Below are 22309 nucleotides of genomic sequence, written 5' to 3'. Positions count from 1 at the left end.
GTTACACAATGCACAGATGCGGTTACTACAATATTCAAAGGATGTGTGGCAATACATTTCGTGCAGAAAACACGACAGAAATCTACAAAGGGAATGTATTTACGTTTTGGAGACAACGAGGAGCTTAGAATTTTGGCGCTTTTTTCTATACGACTGTGACGTCATATCTTTTGTGTCACAATGAGCGATATGACGTCATAATGGTGACGCGCAATGTAGAGCGAAAGCCTTGCAAAGCTTGCTTTGTTAACTTTAGGGATGCCCACCTTATGTTAGCTTACCAAGTTGCCGTGTTTATATGCTTTCAATGCCTGTCATATGTTCGAGTGAAGTATAACGATGTAAACAAACTGCTTGAGTATATACAGCGCCATATTTTGTTTGGTGATTCCGTAATTCAGATCGATAACCCACCCAAAACACTGAACTCAACCCATGCCGCTTCACTCAGTATATTTGCTAACACCAAAGAGTTCGCGTTTTATTTAGTCATGGTAGAATGGAGATAAACATACTGTGTTTATCTCCTAATTTATTTACGAATAACAATCACTTTATTCTAAATTACATCATCTTTTCGGGATGCCTTCATTAGATGATCATATTGGGTCGATATATATACATGTTTGCTGGCAACAAAAATTCTCAATACCAACATCTGTCACTGGAAAAAGGGTAAACTGCGAGAAATTATTGAAATACAAGGAAAGAAGAAGCCAGCCATTCAAAGAAACCAATGCCAACTTAGTGTCATTTACTAAATATAATTTCTATTTCGTTTGGAATAATATTTAAAAAATGTAATGTAGTACGCTGCACACTAAACACAGCGAGGACTATCTTTTAGTGTGTTATACAGCCATCATACAAAACCTACCACAGGATATTGTTTCATTTTATTATACCCCCGTTTACGAAGTAAATCGGGGGTATATAGCGTTCCGTTCGTCCGTCCTTCCGTCCGAGCTTTTGTACGGCCCATAACTTTTTAACCATGTACCCTAGCTTCACCAAACTTGCTACACACATTTATCACAATGAGTACTTGTGCCTTTTGCTAGTTTGAAGATTCTGAACTATTTTTATTTTTGCCGTTTCCATGGAAACATTAAGAAACTTAAACTTTTAGGGTGGGTGTTTTGTACGGCCTATATCTTTTTGACTATGCACCCTAGCTTCACCAAACGTGCTACACACATTAACCACAATGAGTACTTGTGCCTTTTGCTAGTTTGAAGATTCTGATTTTTTTGATTTTTGCCGTTTCCATGGAATCATGGTGAAACATAAATTTTGGGTAGAGTTTTTGTACGATCCATGTTTACAATATTATGTATCCTAGCTTCAGCAAACTTGCTACATTAACCGCTATGATTGTTTTTTATCTTTTATAAGATTCTGAAAGTTTTGTCTTTTGCTGTTTTCATGGAAACATGATTGAATTTAGAAATTTTGACGACTGGTTTTGTATAGCTAATATATTTTCAAAAATTGTTTTTCCACACATGTAGATCATCATAAGTATCTGTGCTTTGTGATAGTTTGAATTTATGAATTCTTTACCATATCTGTTAAGGCTAGATGGAAATTATCAATTTATTGATTTTCTTATATGATATTGTTCCATTTTATATGTGTTTTTATATCAACAATTTTTGGTCCTTTTGATAATTCTTCTTATGTAACTCCTCAATCAAATTTTATTCAAAGGTGTTCATGGTGATCTACTTCCTCGTAGTGAACACTGGTAACATTGGAGATTGGGGGGGGGGGGGGGGGGGGGGGGCAATTGTCACTGGAACTTAGTCTTAGTTTTTAAAACATTGAAGTTAAAATCAGTTAGAAATATGTAATTAACAAACTATTTACTATTTGTTGTTGACCAGCGGGGATAACGGGACCAAGGTGACCTTATGCCATACCGTGGTGTCTGTCGTCCGCACGTCAACAATTATTTCAAACGAATTCTTCTTCTTCTGAACCACTAATTGGAAATTAACGAAATTTGACTGGAAGCATCTCGTGGTGGGGATTCAAAATTGTACAAATTGTGGGGCTGACCCCCCAAGGGGCAGAGGGATGGGGCCAAAGAGGGGTAATTTGGCGATTTTGTTTCAAGCGAGTTCTTCTCTGGAACTAGGCGATAAATATCAACCATATTTGGTTGGAAGCATTCTCTGGTGGTGAGGATTCAAAATTGTACAAATGGAGTAGTATAGGTAATGGGTGTTCTGGACCACTTCCACTGGAGCCGGATTCATATACCTATACTGCTACTACAGGTGGCATTTTTTATGCCAAAATGATGATGCGATTCAATGATAGTCATAAGTCGTATTAAAAGAAACATCAATATTAATTAATAATGAATAAAATTTACTATAGCCCACGAGGATATTGGAAAGGTGTAGGAGCAATAAAAAAATTAGCCACCGCGGCTAAGGTATCTAAAGATGTGGCCAAGGATTGGTTAAAGAAACAAGCGATGTGGCAAATATATTTACCAGCACCGCGTTATATACCGAGGAAGAAGTTTGATATTTTTACAACGAATGAAGTTCATCAGGCTGGCCTCTTGTTTCTTCCCCAAGATAAGGTAAAACACAAAACGTATAAATACGCTTTAACGGTAGTGGATGTGGCTAGTCGATACAAAGAGGCTGAGCCATTAACCTCGAAAGATTCAACAGAAGTAGCTAATGCACTGAGCCGCATATATAAACGTGGACCACTAAAATGGCCTAAGCTATTTCAAGTAGATCCCGGTCGCGAGTTTATGGGATCGATAACAAAACTGTTAACAAAGCATGATGTCGAAATCAGGCGTGGTGAAAGAGAGGCCCACCACAGTCAAGCTATCGTCGAAAGATTTAACTGGACATTAGCGAAACGTTTGTTTGGCTATCAGTATGGGATCGAAATGAAATCGGAACGATTGAGATCAACCGAATGGGTTACACGATTATCAGCCGTTGTATCAGCGCTGAATAATGAAGTAACGAGATTAATAGGGAAGAAACCATCCGATGCTATTAAAATGAAATCCATGACTTCCGAATCTTCAGCACCGAGGAGAGGCAAAGAACGAAAACTTCCGGATAGAGTAAGGGTAAGATATTTATACCAGGCCGGTGAACTCGAAGGAGGCCTACGTCGCGCAACCGATCCCATATGGTCCCTTAAGACGTATAACATTAGTCAATTGGTTATGAAAGAAGGAGAGCCTATTCTTTATTATCTTCAAGATGGAACAGGTAGGGCATTTGTACGAGAAGAGTTGTTCATAGTTCCCGACGGGACGGTATTACCACCATAACCATAAGCATAGGTAGTTACACCATCATTATCAATCCATCTCTTTGTATCTAAGGAGGATAATGATGTCTTGTTCATTCTTAATCCATATATCCTATGATTGTAACTTCTTAAAGAGTTCATCTCGTGTTTGAACGTTCTACCGTTGAATAATGATTCTTTATACTGTTTGTGTTTGATATGCTTTTTTACCACATACTTCTTAACGCCCTTGGCTTTTCTTATCTCTCCATTATCGGACTTCTTTATAGAATACATCTTAGGTCTTAATCCGTCATACTCCGCTATAGGGGTCCCAGCACATTCATCCTTCATCTTACCTAACACCTTTTTATTTACTACGCTGTGCAGTGAATTATCTTTAGGGTAATCGCTCGTGTCGTAAATATCTATTTTTTCTGCCATATCTTTATACACATCCTCGGTTTGTATTTCCATCAACAAAGAATCTGTGTCGGTATATAACACCTCGCATCTATCGCCGTATTGCTTCTTAAGTTCGTTGTAATAAAAGTTATACATTAAGTGTTTTGACAAGTCGAGAATACTCATTCAGACGTATCGAATATCTTGCTTCTGTTAAAAGCCGGACTGGCTATAAGTTTCCTGAGTCTTTCTTCCTCATTAGATCTGACTAATTTAACATCAACACGCTTCCTTAGATTCTCCATAGTTTTACCAAATACTGAGTTATTCATGAGCTTATAAAGATTCTTTTCGAAATCGCTGGTAGCTATCTTTCTTAAATCTGTGTTCAACCTTATATAGGGCTCCATCCAAGGGCTTTGATCAAACTTTAGAACTCTGTGTATTTTCTTAAGTTTCATACCTAACGATAGATATAACTGGAGATTTCTGTAGTGAAGTATATATTTTGTCTTATCCATCAAATTTGGTACGAGTTTTTCTACGTTAGCTAACCTACTATTACCCATATTCTGACATCCAATCTTTATTAACCATTCATCTTTCGGGAGCTAGCCGATAACTGTTATGGTCTTTATGTAATGAATTTGGATATTCCAAGTCAACTTCTAGTATGTACCCTTTATTCGCATCATTCACATTGTTATCATTCACTTCAATATCATTCACATCGACCCACTCAAAACCACCCGTGGGTAAAGGTTGACTCATAGCCCATCCGTACAAATTGTTAGCGTCGAGATATAATATGTGCGTGTCGGGTTTACTCGGATCGTATCCTTCCACTAATTTATTATAAGCCTTAGAATACCTTTTCGCTGCCATCGATATACCCCCTCTTAATCCTTTCTCAATAAACAAGTGCATATCGTAATCTGTGAGTAGTTTTAGTTCTACACCGGTCTTCTTCAACAATGCATCCAACGATAGTCCGGGACTGGAATAGTACCATGCCGGATCCAAGCCGTATTGTTTTAAACATGTCTTTCTTAATATCTCGAATATATCGGCGAGTAACAGTACATCGGTTTTTAAGTAGAGATCGTGATAATCGCCTAAATTCTTACAACCTAATTTATCCCAGACCGTCAGAGCGTGTTCATAATCGGCATCTGTTATTTTAGATTCTGTTAAGTTACTATAGAATGATTCGAGGGGTGGTAATTCAGTTTCGTCAAATCTAGACCAATCATCCATATATTCGTAAGGATATACACCTTTTCTCAACAACAAATGATGAGTTATCTTATCGGTATATTTATTTGTTATCGCAAAGTCATCGGGATTGTTCGCATTAGCTAAATTGTCCAGGGAAGATAACAGAAACTGTACGGAGTCTATGAATCTAAGCCCATTACTTTGCTTTATTCTAGATTTCCCATCCTTGTCCCTATAATGTATAGGTTTAGTCAACGAGAACGATCTGATTTTTCCATATTATTAGGAATGCATGTTAAACCGCCGTCGGTCTTTGAGATAGCTTGCATAATGAGATGTGAATCGTATCCCCTAAGGTTATGAAACACAACGGGGATTGGTATTGTTTGAGAATTCATTTTTAGTTTCAAGTTACACTCGTTATGAGCGGCCCCCCGATAATTACCCGTGACGTGGCAATGATCTCTTACGGAATCCCCATCCAGGTGTTTATTACAAACATGACAACTCGTTGACTTCTTATAGACCCTCCAATCATCCCTCCTCATACACATGGGTCTCTTACACGATAATTTTTCCCTGATTATTCTCTCTTCATTTTGTAGATATTCTAGGAACTTTCCCGCTGCATCGGGACCTCTGTAAATCACGGGAGTGTTTGTTTTCCCATCATACCTTACAACTATATATCCAAACCCACAAGGAACATGTTCTTGAGTTTTGTACGTAAAACTACTATCTTGATTGCTATGGTTGGTATTTTCTATGGGTTTGATCAGCGCTTCGAAGTCGGCGTAAATTACGTACGGTACTGGCATTTGATTACAATAATGTTCAAATTTTAATATATTTTTTCCCTCTTTAGGCACATCAATCCTGATAGCGGTCTGTCCAACACCTCTGCAGTCTTCTTTATGCGCTTCTAATAGATCTTGTCTGTTGTACCCATGTAAGCATCTTTCGCAGAAATATTTCTTTTCTTTATGTTTTGTTTGATCGTATAATAGCCTGTTTAAACTCTTTATCGACGTATAATGATAATTTCCATCTTTTTTTATCAGAAATGAATTGATTCTGGGAATATGTTCCGGAGCGGAGCTTATCCTGTGTACAACAATTCTTTTAGAATGTCCGAAAACATTTATAGCTAAATTATTTTGCTTTTCCGCCTTATCAATTTGTGATATTGGTGTAGGTTCGTCTATACCATCGAAGTTGAGTCCATCGTTTTGGGGATAGCTAGAAGGTCTATCCGGATGCTTGTCTACGGGGAACAATGCAGATCTTATCATCATTCTTAAACAGTCATCGGATTTATTTTTTACGTTAATTATGGCTTTTTTCTTTTTATAATACGGTGGTAAATCTATATAAGATCCACCTTTGAAAGGCATATAATTTGCTATATCTAAATATAAACTATCAATTTTATCCACACCCCAACCCGAACCTCTATTAGTCCAGCATTCTAAAGTTTCCTGTATCCTCTGAATTGATGTATCTAATGATGCGTTTATAGTATCGGATTCGGTTATAACTTCTTGATTGCTATGGAAATATGGTTCGGTATATTCGGTGCTATCGTCTGTGTTACTTTCACTCAATAACATTTTAATCGTCAGCTGGTATTTTATATTATGTAAATCATCTAACTCCTCGTTAATTTTACTCGATATGATGGGCTTAATATCGTTAACATCCATGTTGGAATTAATATCCATCTTCCAACCTCTTAGATATTTACCAACGTCGGAGGATATGGGTACAAATATTAATTCTTGTTGTTTATTCTCAACATCATTATCAATATCAACATTATCATCATTATTATCTAGTAAAGCGATCAATTCAGCTCTTCTCATTCGAGAATAACCTCTCAGCCCCCTGTTTCTCCCTTGAGCTTTGAGTTCCCTAACAGTCTGGGGTTTGTTGTATTCCAAACCGAGTAAATCAATCAATTCAGCTTTTCTCATTCGAGAATATCCATGTAGGCCACTTTGCTTTGCCATAGCCTTCAACTCTCTGACAAAAACCATTGTGGTTGAATGGTATATGCAAAATGAGACAAATGTCTAATTGGTTGTTTTCATATATCTAAATACGTATTCTCCCCAACCTATTCCTCTAATTGATGTAATCTCTCTTCCTAGCATAAATAATCTGGTTCCTGACCCTATCAGCACCGTGTTCCTTACATAAACAATAACGACCTTTGACCCCTGCCCCGCATACAGAACACGTATAGTTTATGTTTCCGCGCCTGATGTAATAATTGTGTATGCCGCAGTAAATTTCAACACAGCGTCGGTAACATAGATTCGTCTTACCCATGAGTGTAAATATGCAATTATTCATGGTTATACATCTATCATATCATTTGTCTAAATGCAAATCACATCTACACTGGTGAGATATTGATTAGGCTATTTATAGATTAGCTTACTAGGTCATGGGTTTATGCATAGCCACAGCTGTCACTCTGACTTATGTATAATTGTATAGCTGAAAATCAATACAGAAGTCAATCCCATAATCACAAATGTGACCTCGCGGTTCTTTTGAGCCTCTGACGGTGTATAAAACTGACTCATTGTTGGTCTCGGTATTGGGTCGAGTTTTTTCCCATAAACGAGGTAGTATTCGTGCATGGCAGATTCGACATCCTTAAACGTTTGAATTGAATGTCCTTCCTTAAGCAGTTTTTCATGAATAAAGTCTAATCTCTTCATTCTCTGCCACGTATATTGTGACTGGGCTGCTTGGAGTTGTTCTTAAGCATTGTTATGTCGTTTACGCTCCTCTTCAACTTCTTTAGCAATTGATTCCCTCATACTAGAAAATAAAAAATTACTCCCCGAAAAAGCTAGAGCATTAACAATAGCTCCACCGACCATCATCGCAATTGTTGCCATGGTTTATATGAATATAATATATTCAAATGTTTAATTACTTCATTATGTCTTCCGGGATGAGCCCTTGTTTGATGAGCATATCCTTCGTTGCCATTGCTAATCCAATATCCAGAATCATCATACCTATATCAAATCCATTAAAATCTAGCTTGGGAGGTGTGGCTTTAGTAATCATTTTAGCTATACGGGCATAGCCAATGGCCAAGCCGGTGACCACCGCTGAATGATACGTCGCGTTTACCAACATTTTACAGTCTGTAACTGGAGTAGTCATGCTTATTATAGCATTATATGCGGGCTAACCTCTAATTGAACTTGTTGTTACATTGGGGGTGACGTTTCCTCTTCTCCGGTCTTATAAAAGAACCATACAGCCGCTATACCAGCAACTCCTACTAGTGCCCATGTTTTAATCGGATTAATATTTGAATTATTTATTAATTTTGCTTTCCTCGCCAGTCCTCCCTTTCTTCCTGCAGCTATATTTTTGGGGTTCTCAGTAACTCTGGGTTTTAGTATTTACTCATTCACATGTGGTGCAATCGCTGGTGGTGGTTCCTCATTCACTCGTTGTTCCTCGTTCACTTGTTGTTGTGTGTTCACAATCTGTTGTGGTGTCACCTGTTGAGTCTCCATTATTATTAAGTGGGCATGTATGTTTAAATTGACAATACCTAGCCGTTTTTAAAGCTGTGGTGAATGGAGCTAAGAACATTCCGTATCTATGATAAAACTCACAGCTCACTGAGCTTATAGCGTGTTCGATGAATGGGTCTTTCTCTAGAGATTCGCATAAATACATGCGATGTTCTGCCGGGATAGGGAGAAATGTACTAGCTACGACTGTGTATAGTTGTAATATAGACGACCCTATCGTTTTAGTCATGGTAGCTCCCAGTCTAGACTCGTAACGCGCGTACAGTTTTTTAATTTCTTCATCTGTCATGTTATCAATTTTTTCGATGGTATAATTTTCTCCCAAATATTGGGAACATTTTCCACCGGCTACCAAAGCGGTGAGTCTTTCTCTATGTTTATCTAAAGATTTATCTACATTTTGATCTACATCTTGATCAGGCTCAGATTCTTTGAGCATTTGTTCGATGAGTTCGTCACATTCCATAATGTAATACCTAAGGAGATATTTAAGTCTAACATAATAAAATATGGCATATCCAATACATCCCGAAATAATGAACTGTTGCGAAAGAATGATGATTTCGAGCCACATTTTATGTCATATTAACCGCTAATGTTCAATTTGCTACATTTTGCTATATTTTACTATAATTTTGCTATAATTTTGCTATATTTGCTATAATTTTGCTATAATTTTGCTACATTTTGCTAAGCAATTGCATAAGCAGCTGGTTGATCGGTTTTTAATATTAGTTTACAGTGCTTCGTTGCCGCTAAAAGTTTTCTGACTTTATCTCGTTCGGGCTTGGTATAAATAACAGCATTTTCGCGAGAGTTCTTTACTCGCGCTGTAGTCGTCTATTACGAAAAGGGTTGATTCTCCTTTGTATTTTTCGTGACATACTCGGAGGCAGTCTTGTAAACGATCGCCCGGATCGACTCTGTGTACCCCGTCGTCATTCATTATCCAATCTCTCGATAGGTATGTTTTATTAACGCTTATAGTCGGGCACAGAAAAATAATATGATCGGAAACATCCCGATAATGACTTTCTAAAATATCTAGAATAAAAGCTGTTTTTCCACAGCCCGTTTGCCCGCATATGATAGCGCAGTGCGGATCTTTAGGTAAAAGATTATTAATAGTTTGCTTGCACGAATCGCCCATTCTGTATATTAAGTTGTGCATCCATAATCACGTACAAATATATGTTTAATTTACCAGCCGCTTCCTGGAGCTTCGTTATCTGTATGGTGACACCCTCGCTAGCATTTTCTATTCTCCTCCCACTGCCGTGTAGTTGGTCATCGTCTGTTGTTCGCATGTCGAGCCATAGCGCGTACTTCGTGGTGAGGTATTCACCCATCGATACACTCCCGAGAGACAGATCTTTCACGACCGCGTTAACTTCCGGAGAACGTTTTATAGAAGGAAGTTTTTTAATCTCATCCCACTGGTGATACGCTAGCATTCCTTGGCTATATAGTTGATTAGGAACGCCTTCGATAGTCAATTCTACTTTTGTAATCTTGGGATTGTAGAACTTCTCGGTATTTCTTTTAAACGCATTGGAGGGGTCCTCAAACAACATTAAAATACCCTTCAATGACCTCGTGGGGACGTTTAGATTTATATTCCACATCATATCTTTTTTGTCCCTCGTAATCTTTCGGTGTCTCAGCACGCTATCGTACAAAATGGCTAAACTTCCGGTATAATGGGTACGAATTTGTCTGGCTAATTCGGGATCCGTTATCATATCATACTCCAGCGAGATATTGTCAATGGAATAGCTAGCATCTTCACCACCGGTTCTGATTACTCTACCATAGTCATTAAAAGTGAGTTCGTATTCTAACCTATCGCCTAGGGATGCTTGATAAAAGGGCATGTGGGAATCTAGTAATTCAAAGTCTAGGGAACATAGAATCTGTTACCTAATGCGTCGGCAACGGCCTTATCTTCTTTGTTGGTATCAACACCATTTTCAGCACCTACGCGCAGTCTCAATGTGTTCTTATTACAAATACCTTGGTACTGTAAGTTTTCCCGCTCTTTATCCGTTCTCCAGAGATCCATGTAACAATAGTATACATCGCTATCGTCGATACTCAAAACCTCATTACCGCTAATTTTAATCGCGATTTTCTTAACGATAGCACGACCTATGTTCTGAACGGGCTCCCTGTTAACGTCGGTAGAATGCAAACCAAACGTAAATGGTAGTCGGACAGTTCCCGGAACTAACACATCGTGTGCGACGAGATTAGGAAAGCAAACCAGAAGCGTTTGATTCTGATCGATGGTACTAGGGTTATTTGTTATAGTTACAGACTGACGAATTGCTTTGACCCCTAATGGATCTCGAAGTCTACGTTGTGGGTTTAACTTGCGTCCGTATTGCGAAGACATTGTTATATTGAAAACATGTACCCTATGTTTAATATAAAAATGACTTATTTTGATCTTAATAACTTTGATCTAGATACCTTTGATGACTTTGATAATCCAAACAAAGAGGGTACTGATGAAACCAGGTTTAGTAGTCTTAACGATGAACTTTTACAATCGCCGTCAATGATTATTACGATGCTTTAAAAGATGATAAAAATTATGTTACCCCAATAGGTCATGACTATTCAAAGTTTGAGATAGATAGTTAAGGAATATTGCGACTGCGTGGCGCTCCGGATATTGATCTTATGCATTCTCGTACTCATAAGCCCCTAGCCTTGTCTACGATAGCCGGTAAACACGGTATCAGCACTCTTCGTGATAAATTAGGTTTTGTAGACTACTCACGACTTTCCGCGAAGACTACTAAGGCTCTTCGAACCGTGCGGGAAGAACTCAGTAACACAGATAATTTGGAAGCAGCCTCGATGGTGGCCTCGGACGGACTCGAAGAAATATTAGATACCTATTACGATAATTCCACGTTACAGGTACCATCCTCGGAGTTTAGTATTAGGGAATTACGAGGTCTTGACAAGGCAATGCGAACAATGCGGGGAGAACTCATGAATAATATGGCCAAGATATCTGAAATCGACAAGCATATAGTTTACGAGAAAACAAAACTTGAACAGGTGAGCGATGAGTTCAGTAGACGCCGGGTAGCGGAAAGATTGCGTAACTTAGAAGACGAAAGATTGGCCCGCATCGAGGCAGCTTCCAGTAATAGAAAGGCACTTCGTTCGCAAATCAGTCGAATTCGAGAAACTATCGATCAAGTCCTCAACGATGACACTTCACTGGCTGATAAAATTAAAACATTGTTCAGAGAACAGGGAATAACAATTGCCAGTATTTTAACCGGGTTGGGATTTATTATATCGACTTTGACTCTCGCGTTAACCGGTGGCACAGGTGGTACAGGTGGTGGCGGATCACCGCCTACGTCGGATGGTATAAAAGAGTGGATAAAAAAGCATTTAAAAGCATTAGGTTCAGCACTGGGAAAGCTCGCTGAGAAAGCCGCGTCTGCACTTCCCGGTATAATAGGGAGTGTTGTTTCCTGGCTATTGAATTTATTAGCTAAGACCACCACTTGGCTTAGTCAAAACTTGTGGGGGTTGATCGTAGCAATTGCAGGGCTGTTGTACCTATCCGCTAAGAACTATTTATCCAAATCAGTTCGCTAAGAACTATTTATCCAAATCATGAGTAAACCAGCCGCGACTCCACCTAATACAAGCGCTGTTTTTTCATCAATATGTTGTTGATTTTTAGCCTCAATATGTGGTGGCACTTGTGCGTCAGTAGATGGTTGTGCGATAGTTGGTGTTTGTAGCTTGACTATTCCCTTTTCGCCCGTGATTGTTTGCGTTATTAATTCGACGTTAATATCTGAATTTATACCTGGTTTTTGTTGATCGGTAGCGATAACAATTTTATTATTATAACCTATCACTTGACCGATCTTAAGTTCCATATTACTCGGAGACATGTATAATCCCGGCACATAAACGTAGTCCACTTTGGATTGAGCGTACTGTAATGCATCTTGAAAACGTTTTATAGACGATGGTATGTCAACTGGTGAATTAATGGCGTCCTCCACGTTTGTGACAAACTGTTTTTGTGCATCGAACGCCGTCCCAGTACCGATAATGGACGTTCGTGTTTGCGATTGTGCACCGAGAATTGTCCACACATAAGTTCTTATCGATTCATTAAATCTTACAAATCCTGGGTTAGTAAAATTATTTTCCGTTTTATCATTAAGAAATTCATTCCAAGCGTCATCATTCAGTTGTACAAAATTTTTAACAATATAAATAGACCCACTCTTAAAACTCATAATATCCCCTCTCCAATCGTTACTATAAAGTTCCCAGCCTTTATACCAATGACTGGTTTTATGCCAATGATCATATATTCTTGAGTAAAGTTTGCTGTCCTGCCTCAACTTATAAAAAATAAGACCAGGTTTATGAAGTTCTCTATAGACATAATCGCTTTCTTCTTTGAGGGTTGTTATTTCATCTGCGTAAGGAACTCCTAGACCATGGTTTGCTCCTTTAATGCGCCAATCTTTCCTCGTAGAAACATTAAATTCCTGACAAATACGCTCATACGCGGACCTATCATAATTATTATTTGTGGAATTCCACACTCGATCCTGCGGTAATGGAGCACTTATTTCTTTAAGTATACGTCTAATCTGATAGTACACGTGAAATGATATAACAGACTTATTTAGCATAAATCCTGGGTCATTAACAGATACACCACATCCCGTTGTGGCACACCATACTGCAAAGTTTAACTGATTCTGCCAAAATTGCATCGGATTGTGAAACCAATCGTGCACCATTTTATCGCTAGTTGCTGTGACCCTGTACTTTTCAAAGATATCAGGGAATTTAACGATAAATTCAGCACCAGAGGCAGTTACTATAATCGATTGATTAGTAATGTAAGTTGATTTCATATTTAAGTTATGATATAGTATCATTGTATATTTAATATGTATGTTACACTCCCGGGAATAACAAATGGTCAGTCTATTGAACTGCTTCATACTATGGATAACTCGGTTGGACAACTTGAAGTAGGTCTATGCGATGTAACGTATTACCCACGGTGGACCAATATAAATGCTGCGAGGGGTTATAATAATGAGACAGAAATAAATGGTGAAAAATATATTATACCTGATTGGTATTACAGCGTATGCTCACTCAATGATGAATTTATTAAGCCTAATGGAGTTAGTCTAACACAAAATGAGTCGAATGGGTTACTGATTTTAAACGCTGGAAAAAAGGATGTAAAGCTTTACGAGAACTTAGCATACACACTTGGATGGAGAGGAGAAATAACAGTACTCAAGACATCAGATCAGGGACTCGATTTACCTGATTTAGTTCCCTATAAAGAGTTGTGCATCCATCTTGATCAGATCAGTACGACGGATAATATTCAACAAGAAAGTCCTTCAACTCTACTCAGATGTGTTCCAGTTAAAGATGAAAAATACAATAGTGGTAGAACGGAATCTTTCTTAACATTACAATATAAAAAATTAAAGCGGGGTATTATTTCAGACCTCAAAATTTCTATATTAGATGTAAAACACCAACCTGTACATATAGGATACTTAAGTGTAACACTCCATATTATAAATAATGGTTGATTCCATATTTAAGTTATGATATAGTATCATTGTATATTTGATATGTATGTTACACTCCTGGGAATAACAAATGGTCAGTCTATTCAACTGCTTCGTACTATCGATAACTCGGATAGTCAGCTCGAAGTCGCTCTATGCGATGTAACGTATTACCCATGGTGGACCAATATAAATGCTGCAAAAGATAATAATAGGATAATACTATTAACTTCATTTGGTACTATTATCAAATACATTACTATACCTGATTGGTATTACAGCGTAAGCTCACTCAATGATGAAATTTTTAAGCCTAATGGAGTTAGTCTCACACAAAATGAGGCGACTGGGACAGTGAAATTCGAAAATGAAAAAACTATAGTTTTATTTGACCAATCAGCTACACTTGAATTTATTCGCTTAATTGGCATACATCAGGAGGTTAAATTACCCGATTTAGTTCCCTATAAAGAGTTGTGTATCCATCTTGATCAAATCAGTATGACAAATAATATTCAACGAGAAAGTCCTTCAACTCTGCTCAGATCTGTTCCAGTGAAAAATGAAAAATATAATAGTGGTAGAATGGAATCTTTCTCGTCATTACAATATAAAAAATTGAAGCGTGGTATTATTTCAGACCTCAAAATTTCTGTATTAGATGTAAAACACCAACCAGTACATATAGGATACTTAAGTGTAACACTCCATATTAAAAATAATGGTTGATGCATCAGGCCCTGGAACGCTCAGACAATGTAATACAATTGCGCTTTCCGATCTTGGAGACACAGAAGGATTCGATAAACTCGGTACCAATGGTAAGTTATACGCTTTACACTTACACGATAATGTATACAAGCGGAAAGAAGTCACATTCACGGGTAAACTAGAAGATTTAAGCGATGTCGACGTTAGTAGACTCCTTAAAAACACTTCGTACAATATTATTCGCAACGACGATAATAAATGGACTATGGTCGACGCAAACATCAAGTGGCTACTGAATATCGTCATTACCCCACCGTATGCGATGATGGGTAAGGGACATAATTTAACTAAGATAATAAATAGTGGCATCGTACTCGCGGCTTATATCCCATCAAAACAAAAAAAGTGTGTTAGTTACCCCCCTGCCAGAAAACCCAGGTCATATGTTATATAGTCGTCCGGCCTTAAAAAATGTTACTTTAAATTTGGTTACTGAATTCGAAGATGTTAAACAGAACTTGAGTGCAATACCTAATATTTCTACTCTTATTATTGAAGTCTTGTTCGGAGATGTACCGGAAGATGCCTTCGAAATATTACCAGGTCTATCGATTAAATGGCTCAAGAAACACGAGCGTCGACGTTGTAGTATTATTCATATCGGAGCATCGCCCGTTGCAACCCTCGAGGGGGTTCAAATTATTAAAAGGGGTAGTATTTCTCTTACTAAGATATTCTTGCCGTATAATATACATTTGATAAGGTTGATGTATAGTCTCAAAACATTTAAGCAAGACCAATTAAAGACTATTATACGTAATATACACTATGAGTTTATATCCAGCGCTCGATGAAGCAATTGAAAAGATGGAAACTGTTGATGGATTTCGATTACATCAAATAAGCGACATAAAACATCGAATAGAGAAGGATAGGGAGTTGAGACTTGGATTGTATAAAAAGTATCGCAGAGCCGTGAATGCTCTGGACGGAGTTGACACCGCGCTTGTAGCAGCTGGCATGGGACTCGGTGTAGCTGGTGTCGGTTAATTATCAACTATAATCGCCGCGCCTATCGTGCCAGGCATGGAAATAGCCGCTGGAGTCTCGGGACTGGCAGGAATAGCGATAAAATTCATTTCTCGTGGGTTACAAAAGAAAGCATTAAAACACGATAGTATTCGGATACTCGCCGAAGCAAAGTTGAACAGCATTGAGGATCATATTTCGACAGCAATGGTCGATTGTAAGATATCCGAGGATGAGTTTCGTTTAGTGTTGTCAGAACTCACCAAATACAATGAAATGAAGCAGGAGATTCGATCAAAATCTCTTAAGACCAGTGGTATTAGCGAAGACGAGAAAAAAAAGTTCATAGAACAGGGGAGGCAACAAGCGCGTCAATTATTCCGTGCCAAAACCAAAGAACTGGTTGGAGATTAAAAATAGATTGCTAACTATCGTTTGATCACATTTAGACAAATACTTACATAAATATATATAATAATGGAGATCAAAAAAGCTATTAAATGGAGAGAATTACCACAAGGTTTTTATTATATCAGTGATGTCAAACCAACCAAATACGGTTATCAATTGTTTCTTATCAATTTACAAGAAGAGTGTAGTTATATAGCCTGGTCTCCTAGTAAAATGAACGAAGAACTTAATAAAAATGTTGAATATCGCTTTATCGATAAAAATAATGAAGAATATTTTTATTACCATTTAGGCTCATCTAAAGCAATGATTTGCCCCAGGTATTGGTGAGCTAGAGCCAATTTAACTTAATCTCATGACTATCATTGAATCGCATAATCATTTTGGCATAAAAAATGCCACCTGTAGTAGCAGTATAGGTATATGAATCCGGCTCCAGTGGAAGTGGTCCAGAACCCCCATTACCTATACTACTAATGGAGGTGCTGACCCCCAAGGGTATGATGGGGCGGGGCTAAATAGGGGTAATTTGGTTATATTGCTGTAAACGACTTCTTCTCTGGGACTAAGAGATAGATATCAACCATATTTGGTTGGAAGCATTCTCCAATGGTGGGGATTCAAAAATGGTGGGGAGAAATTGAGGGGCTGAACACCCTGGATCATAACATGAAAACGGTTCAGATCTTTGTGCTTCATTTGTATCTAGAGAAGTACACGTTCATGCTGTCAGATTTGCCATCCACCCCTTTTAAATGCTGAGTCAAAATTACGAAATATTTGCAGTATTATATACATGTACAATGCAAATGTATATTTTGTCATGATTGCATAAATATCCAGGTGAGCGATACAGGCCCTATGGGCTGGATATGTGTAATTACTTCATTGTGAAATTCTCACCAGGTAAATATGTAATACATCTTAATCCAGGTTTATGCAGGATCATGTCTTCATTTGGCGCTATGCTTGGTGCTTGTGTGGCACCTGCATTACTCCCTGTGGTCATCGGAGGAGCGGCAGGTATGTTTGCATTCGTCACCACTTGCCTCTTTCCGTAACCCGCTATTCGGCTTGTCCCGGAATAACACGAGTTGGTCACGAATGGTATGTTTGTGGACAGTTGCAGGAACAAGGGTTGCCTTGTAATCATACGGAACCTTTTCCCGATCATCCAGTGTATAGTGTTTATAAAATCCGGACCCGAGCTTAGACAAAGTTACTGCATGCGTTCGATTTCTAAACCCTGGACGATCCGTGTGAACCTGTGTTGATCAATGTATAGCCCAAGTCAACATTGATTGACCAAATTGAATGCCGGCATATGTTAACTCATTTGCCTCATACTTAGGTTGCACATACCTAATGAACCCTGGTGATGGGGTACTCTGGTTAGCAGACTCCAAGTTACATCATCGCTAAAGTTAATTAATTTCATTTATTGATTCAGTAATGAATAAATGCATTTAATAAATAGACTTAACCAGGTGTTAATAGCCTATAGTATTCTGATATGCCTCAGGGCAATTTAACTTTCGTTGATATAAATACTTTAGAATCAATAATGCAGCTTTGGTGATGATTTTCCATCTTTGTTTGATTTTCAAGGCGTTATGTTGAACGTTTTTGTCGTTGTACATGCATGTACATTAAATAGAAAAGGTTCAATGACAGCTTTGCCAGGCAATGAAATACTTGTAAAGCTCCATAGTTGTGTATTTTTGCTTATGGGGTTGTGTTTCTCCTTCTCCTGCCAGCCATTATTTAACCGAGGTTGGAGTTTGCTTCGGGCACGGCCCTAAGTTATCCTTGAATAATTTCATACTTTAATCAATCAAACTGCGAAACAAAATGCGACATCATACGAGTTAGACCTTTGTATATTGAGTCGAAATGAAGACTGTTATAAGTGAACTTTTATCTTGGAAAGTAAGTCCTTGTTATTTGCTTCTGTTCGCTTTTGAAACAATGAACCGCATGTTTCAACTGGCTGAGATTTGGCCATTGCGTCGTTAAATATTACTTCATGAAACAATAGTGTGATTTGATTGAAAGATTTAGCATATTATAATGTGACCTGAACTGGTTAGAGGGTAATTATACTTATATAGAATGGAGATAATACACTGGATAAACGACGATGACGGGACCCATATTTAACTTGTAATATTTTCACCTTCATAGTAGTTTCAATACTGAGTGGTTAAAAGGACATTTTGATAACATGAATGTTTGAAGGGAATGTTATCGCAAGAGACGTAGCCCAGTTTTTGGATTCAAACTGATTTCGCACTCTGATCTCTGTCTACTACAACGTGAATCGACACAATCATCGATACGAAAACACACAGTCACCTAAAAGTGTTGACAGAATTAATCTGTACAGAAATTCAATTGTGTATATCAGTGAGAATATTGCACCAAAATATGTATCTGTTTCAGGAATGACTCTTCAGTGGGTTATATCATCTGCACCCAGGCTTATCAGGAAACTGCCGATTGGTATTGTTTAATGCATTATACATTGTAGAGATAAGGCCACAATAAATTATGTGAAGAAATTCTATTTTTATATCCATAATTTCGTAAGAAACGGATCAAGACGTGTATATTAACTGTTGAAGGGTGTGATTTAAATGAAATATGAATGTAGAATATCACTTCACTAATCAAACAATGAATTTAACAAACGGAAACCAGAATGTAGTATTGTATCACTTTCCCTGCTAGTTGTCCTCTTACGTCCAATGGAATCGGTTTCGGCAGGTAATAAAGGACTCATAATGCTCAGGCGTTGATATTATGTATTCAGTATGAATCAATACAACACTGTTATCTTCCCAGTAATGTTGGCGCCGAAAGCCCACTCCTCTAGGGCGCCGCATTTTTCGTCCCAAACTTGCGCTAGCTTCCGATAATGATGGGTTCGAATCCCACATTCGCCCAAATAATGATCCTTAGTGCCATATACCGTTACTCGTTGGTTCTACCAAAGTTGTAGACATCTATGTCCGGTGAAACTACTGAAATACTGTTCAAATCATTCACTCGGCTTAGGCTGAATTGCGTCATACAATAAAATTAGCATCTTGCTCTTATATTCATAGATATCTCTTATATCAGTGTATAATACTCTTCACCTACAGGTATCCTTGCGAGAGTGACTTGGCCAATTGCTGGTGCTATTTTCGGGTTCTGGCTTTTTGGTGTTTTGGGAGCAATACCAGGTTTGATAGTGACAACTTGTTTCCGATTATGTTGCTGCAATGGTTGAACTCTCGTGTTCCAATATCATTAAAATCAGATCTTATTTCTCGCTACCACAAAGATCTTAGGACATATCCCGTTACAGGTCACCTCAAAATGAACTTTCCCAAAGTTTGACCGACCAATGGAAAGACAGGGAATCGAAATTACTCCATAAGAAATATGTTTTCTCGAGCTTTACTGCACAAGTTACGAAGTGGCGACTTCATTCCAGACTAGGCTTATGTTTACAAAGTTCTCGATTGAAAACTTTAAAATCTGAACAAAAGCAAATTCTGAAATGTCTAATAGATGGTATGGCAGTAATTTCCAAGGGCTTTGGAAAGTCTCTTCCGTTTCAAGTATTTATCCAGTTGTTTAAAGCGAGATATAAACGATGACTTTGATAGATATTGAATGTAAATTTCGATTTTGATAACATATTTTGATGTATTGTTTAGAATAACTTTTAAGAATTTAGTGTATTTTCGTCCATTGTTCCACTGAAAATGAACTACGAAAACCAAGTGATTTGAAAAAAAGGTCTTGCTTTTTCACCAGCAGTTATCTCACTCCGTGTTTTTAGTCGAAATATTCACTTCTGTTGGCTTCAATATCTGTTTGTTTTTTCGGCAGGGTGTGTATTGTTCTGCTTGAAGGGGGACAGGTACAAGACTATGATTGGCACCCTGATTGGTTTGACGGAGGAAGAAAGGACCACTTTAGTCATGCAGATTCAAGGCGTGGTTGGCTCTCAGCAGAGAGAGGATATCACAAGCTTTATCTCATCCCAGTCAAACAGGAAAGAATTAATACGTACTCTGTATGAATACTCTGAACACCCACATAGACAGGGCTGGTGAACTTACACACCTAGACAAAATACCGAATACAATGTATTTCCATATAATCTTCTTCTTTTAAACGTATCCTGTGTGAATTTACGGATGAAACATTAATTTCATTATCAGTGTTCACTGCGTGACACACTCATATTGAAATCGAGTATCCAATAAGATGTGTAAGTATTCCGTGACATTAGTTATGTACATACCCTTTCAATGGCCACCTCTGAGTCTTATATGGTGTGAACAAGTACCAGAGTCCTTATATAACATTATACAGCGTTCGCAAATTACGTATCGGTGGTATCTTATACATTAAAATGAGGTAAATTTCAAATGTAAATGTTTACAAAAGTCACATGGAAGTTCAGAATGTATGGAAATAAAGGTGTGTTTATAGGTTTCCATACAGTGCAATATCGACAGGTCAATTCAAGTGAAATGAGATTTAACGTCACATTCAAGATTATTTCACTTTCATTTCTATGCGCGTTTGGTTGCTTGTAGAGACCATGCCGCAGTTTAACTTGGATGCGCAACTCAGAAACATTATACTGACAAGTATACTTGTTATTCATGTTCTTTACACACTAGAAAGTGGAATAAAACAAGAAATGAGTATCAGTAAAAGTCCCATATAAGTGGAAGCAAATTAATTTTTACGAGCAACCTGGACTCATCATGGTCCACAGATGAAGGCGAAATGAGGCATCCCTTTGGCGCTGGATGATAAAAGGGGCGGTTCATTCAGCTATTGTTTTCATACGCCGTTGCGTCCGTGAGTTACAGATGAAACTTTTGTTAAAGTCTACTTCATCAAAAGTTGTTATGTTAAATATAAAACTACCGTCGGTTTTGGTTGGGATTGCAGGCCCTTAGGAATTGGAATTACTGCAGATAAGCACTTTGTAAACAGCAAGGCCTGTAAACTGTCCTCTATAAAAAGATCCAGGGGAGGGGAACACACACACACACACACACACACACACACACACACACACACACACAAACACACACACACACCAACACCAACAACCCCCCCCCCCCCCCCCCCCCCCCCCCCCCCCGGAAAATGAGTAATTGCTATAAAACACCGGATTACCGGAGGAGATTTACTAGAGAGTCGTTTCGTAAAAAAATAATAATAAATACAGTTGGATGTATATAGACCGGAGAAGAGATGATCAGTTTCTTAATTGAACAAACAATTAGTTTCTTAGTTGATATGGATTATGATACCGGTGGGTTTAGAGGAGAGTATTTATTATTTATGTATTTACCATTATATTTTAAGATATAAGTAATTGTTGTTTTTGTAGAAATAATAATGTACATATATGAAATATTAAAGTATTAGAGTTATTAAATTTGTTAAATGTAAAGTACTTTTGTGCAACTATACTATACTTCAGCATCTAATAAATTACTACTGTAAATACGGTATACGCATTTCTGTGTTTTTCTTGTAATTTGAGAGTCCCGGTACAGCAATATCCCGTGTTTACTGTAGCGTGACCAGTCTTACTGTAGCTTCACGAAAGCGAAGAGCTTTTAGAGTTCATTATGGCTAGATTTCGCTCTCCCGGCCCAGAACCATCTTAATTAGGAGTGTGAATGTGCCTGCTGAAACCATTAGTCGATGTACTGTTAGCACAATAGTACAGCATTTCTTTGCCAGTTTTAAATATCAAATAAAACATCTAAACTTGAACGGTTACGAAACTATCTCTAACTTCCACCACATTGTAACCCACCTTGCTTGATAGCATGATGTTTGAAATCCACGTGTATGGACTGTATTTGATCAATCAGTAAGATCATATAGCACAGCACATTCTGGACGAACAAGTTGGAGCAGTTCCCCCTCAACTACCAAAGAAATTAATATAAGCAAACAAGACGGATAGCAATACCGGTTGTTACTACATGTGTGCTACGAACATTTAGTATCAATCTTCTCTTACTTGTATTTCCCTACACCCTTGTTAATTCTGAT

General features: G+C 37.9%; 1 protein-coding gene across 2 annotated transcripts in view; it reads left to right on the top strand.

Moving 5' to 3' along the window:
* LOC124117274 overlaps window positions 1-21332 on the top strand; it is a 32628-nt gene extending 11296 nt beyond the window's left edge. For both annotated transcript variants that reach the window (XM_046479081.2, XM_048393230.1), the window contains 4 exons: window positions 17156-17245; window positions 18665-18724; window positions 19369-19449; window positions 20105-21332. In XM_046479081.2, coding sequence (XP_046335037.2) covers window positions 17156-17245; window positions 18665-18724; window positions 19369-19449; window positions 20105-20331 — 458 coding nt within the window. In that variant the 3' untranslated portion in view covers window positions 20332-21332. The remainder of the gene's footprint in view (window positions 1-17155; window positions 17246-18664; window positions 18725-19368; window positions 19450-20104) is intronic.
* Window positions 21333-22309: the final 977 nt, after the last annotated feature.

This window comes from Haliotis rufescens, unplaced genomic scaffold, assembly GCF_023055435.1.
Source record: "Haliotis rufescens isolate VD_foot unplaced genomic scaffold, xgHalRufe1.0.p SCAF_12, whole genome shotgun sequence".
Classification (NCBI taxonomy): Eukaryota; Metazoa; Mollusca; class Gastropoda; order Lepetellida; family Haliotidae; genus Haliotis; species Haliotis rufescens.
Note: the sequence above shows the minus strand (reverse complement) of the source record. Positions and strands in the feature narration are given on the sequence as shown.